The sequence below is a fragment of the Mus caroli genome, chromosome 12, assembly GCF_900094665.2.
Source record: "Mus caroli chromosome 12, CAROLI_EIJ_v1.1, whole genome shotgun sequence".
Lineage (NCBI taxonomy): Eukaryota > Metazoa > Chordata > Mammalia > Rodentia > Muridae > Mus > Mus caroli.
Window position 1 is genome coordinate 108998291 of NC_034581.1, and position 2586 is coordinate 109000876.

The following is a 2586-nucleotide window of genomic DNA, read 5'->3' on the forward strand; positions in this document are numbered from 1 at the left end:
ATATAAACATTTAAAATATATATGTCTATTCAGTCAGTGAAAAAATGGTTTTTCATGAAAGGGTTTCTCTGTTTTAATTTTGACATTTCAAGAACTCACTCTGTAGACTAGGCTGGCCTAAAACTCATAAGTATCTGCCTGCCCCTAAAGGTATGTGACAACACTTCCCTGGCTAAAATTTCACTACAACATTTAAAATGTAATTCCAGCATTCAGAAGGCAGAGGCAGGCAGATTTCTGAGTTCGAGGTCAGCCTGGTCTACAAAGTGAGTTTTAGGACAGCCTGGGCTATACAGAGAAACCCTGTCTCAAAAAAAACAAAAAAAAATGTAAACAATAAATAAAACAGAGCATGATGTATGGGAATACTCTACACTCTCTGTTAAACTTATATGTATTCCTAGCACCAATTCAAAATATACTATTTCCCACAATGAAACGATTAAAAATGTTTTCTATTCACCATTTTTGAGTGATAACTGTTTTTATTCTAGATATGACTCACTCCTAAACCATAGCATGTCTGTTTTGGCTGTTTCACCAGAGTTTCCTGTTTCCTCTGTTGGATATTTGTTGGATATTGCAAATACCTAACGGCATATATATATATATATATATATATATATATATATATACACACTTAATATAATATATATATATTAAGTGTTTCTGATTTGTGTGTTTGCACGTGCACACAGAGTCTAGAAGAGGGATTTTATTCCTCTCAAGTTGAAGATACAGGTGAGTTGTTGAGCAAGGGCATAGACAATCAAACTCAGGGCCTCAGAAAGAATTGCCATCAGCCTTAACTGCTGAAACATCATTTCAGCCCTATTCACCTTTTCTCATCCTGTAATTGGACTGCCTTCAGTTGTTTCTACTAGATATTGTAAACAGTAGTTTGAGGAAAACTCGCATGTTTCTTTCCTGCTTACTGTTTGTGCCATTTCCAGAAGTCTCAGCAAGTGATGATTTTGCCTAAAGCACATTTTAAATATAATGGAATTAACAATAAAATCGTTGTTAGAAATGATTTCTCTGGTAACTATTTTCAAAGAGGCTATGTTTAGGATGCCCTTAGCTGTTATACATTTTACCTCTCCTGAAATAGACTTAGAGGGTTCTACCAGACAGAGGGGAATAAATGGTTTTTAGAACACTAGAAATAATCTTGTGCCAGGCAGTGGTGGTTCATGCCTTTAGTACCATCACTCAGGAGGCAGAGGCAGGAGGATTTCTGAGTTCGAGGCCAGCCTGGTCTACAGAGTGAGTTCCAGGACAGCCAGGGCTATACAGAGAAACACTGTGTCTAAAAGAAAGAAAGAAAGAAAGAAAGAAAGAGAGAGAGAGAGAGAGAGAGAGAGAGAGAGAGAGAGAGAGAGACACAGAAGAAAGAAAGAAAGAAAGAAAGAAAGAAAGAAAGAAAGAAAGAAAGAAAGAAGTAAAGAAAAAGAGAGAAAGGAAAGAAATTAAATTTTTCAGGGGCTGGAGAGATGGCACAGAGGTTAAGAAATAATCATGTATGAATCCAGAATAAGAAGTTTCTCACTTTGGCCTCGGAGTCCACTATCAACATATGAAAAAGGCATATTATAATAGACCAGTATGATTTGTATTAGAATAGATGAGATGAATCAGCTTGAGATAGAAACAGCCATTTCTATTCTCAAATGCTGACTGGCTCAGGTAAATGGAGCCACACCAGATAGTAGAAATGTTATCCAGAGAAATTCGTCTCACCTCAGATCTCTATAAATAACCCCTGTCCCTGGCTTATATGGCCTCTGTGCTCCCCCTACTGGACCTGAGAACACCTGCAGGAAGGTTTGTGACTAGATTTAAAATGAAGGCTTCTCACTGGGACTTACACAGTAATAAATGCCAGTGTCTTCAGCTCTTAAGCTGTTCATTTGAAGGTAGACACTACTTTTGGAATCATCTCTTGAGATGATGCATTTGTCTTTTACAGACTCTGCATAATGTGTTGCATAATTACTAGTTTTGATTCCAATTGCAGAAACCCATTCCAGTCCCTTCTCTGGAGACTGGCAGACCCAGTGCATCCAGTAGTCCCTGAAAGTGAATGCTAAGGCTGCACAAGAGAGTTTTATGGACCTTCCAGGTTGCACCAAGCCTCCCCGAGACTTCTCCAGCTTCACCTCACTCTGGATACCTGCAAACACAGAGAATCTTGTCAGTAAGCAGTCAAAATATTCAGTGTCCCTCTCGCTTCTGACTGCTCACATTCTCAATATCTCTTATTATCTATGAATTACCTTTTAAGAAAACAACAATGAAAACACAGCTCAGTTTCAAATCCATGGTGAATGTTCTTTGTCCGTGCATTCTGAAGGAAATGACTACTGAATCCAGAGTTAGGTGCCTCTTTCAGAGCTGTTAGTGTCAGGGCTGGTTTTCAGGAGCAGAGGGGAACATTATTTGCATGTCTCTGTGTTATATAATGAGCTCATGGTTGTAGTTCTAAGAGGACTCAAATACAATGCAGCTGTCTGAGAAGTAATAAAAGCTGAAGTGGCATTATTGCATGAATTCATCATTTACTGTTCTGTGGTTGTACCTCAATTG

General features: G+C 38.3%; 1 gene segment (V, D, J or C); it reads right to left on the reverse strand.

The window, feature by feature from the left end:
* Window positions 1-1838: 1838 nt before the first annotated feature.
* LOC110306623 lies at window positions 1839-2322 on the reverse strand. The segment is given in 2 exon segments: window positions 1839-2173; window positions 2277-2322. Coding segments are annotated over 2 exon segments (381 nt in total).
* Window positions 2323-2586: the final 264 nt, after the last annotated feature.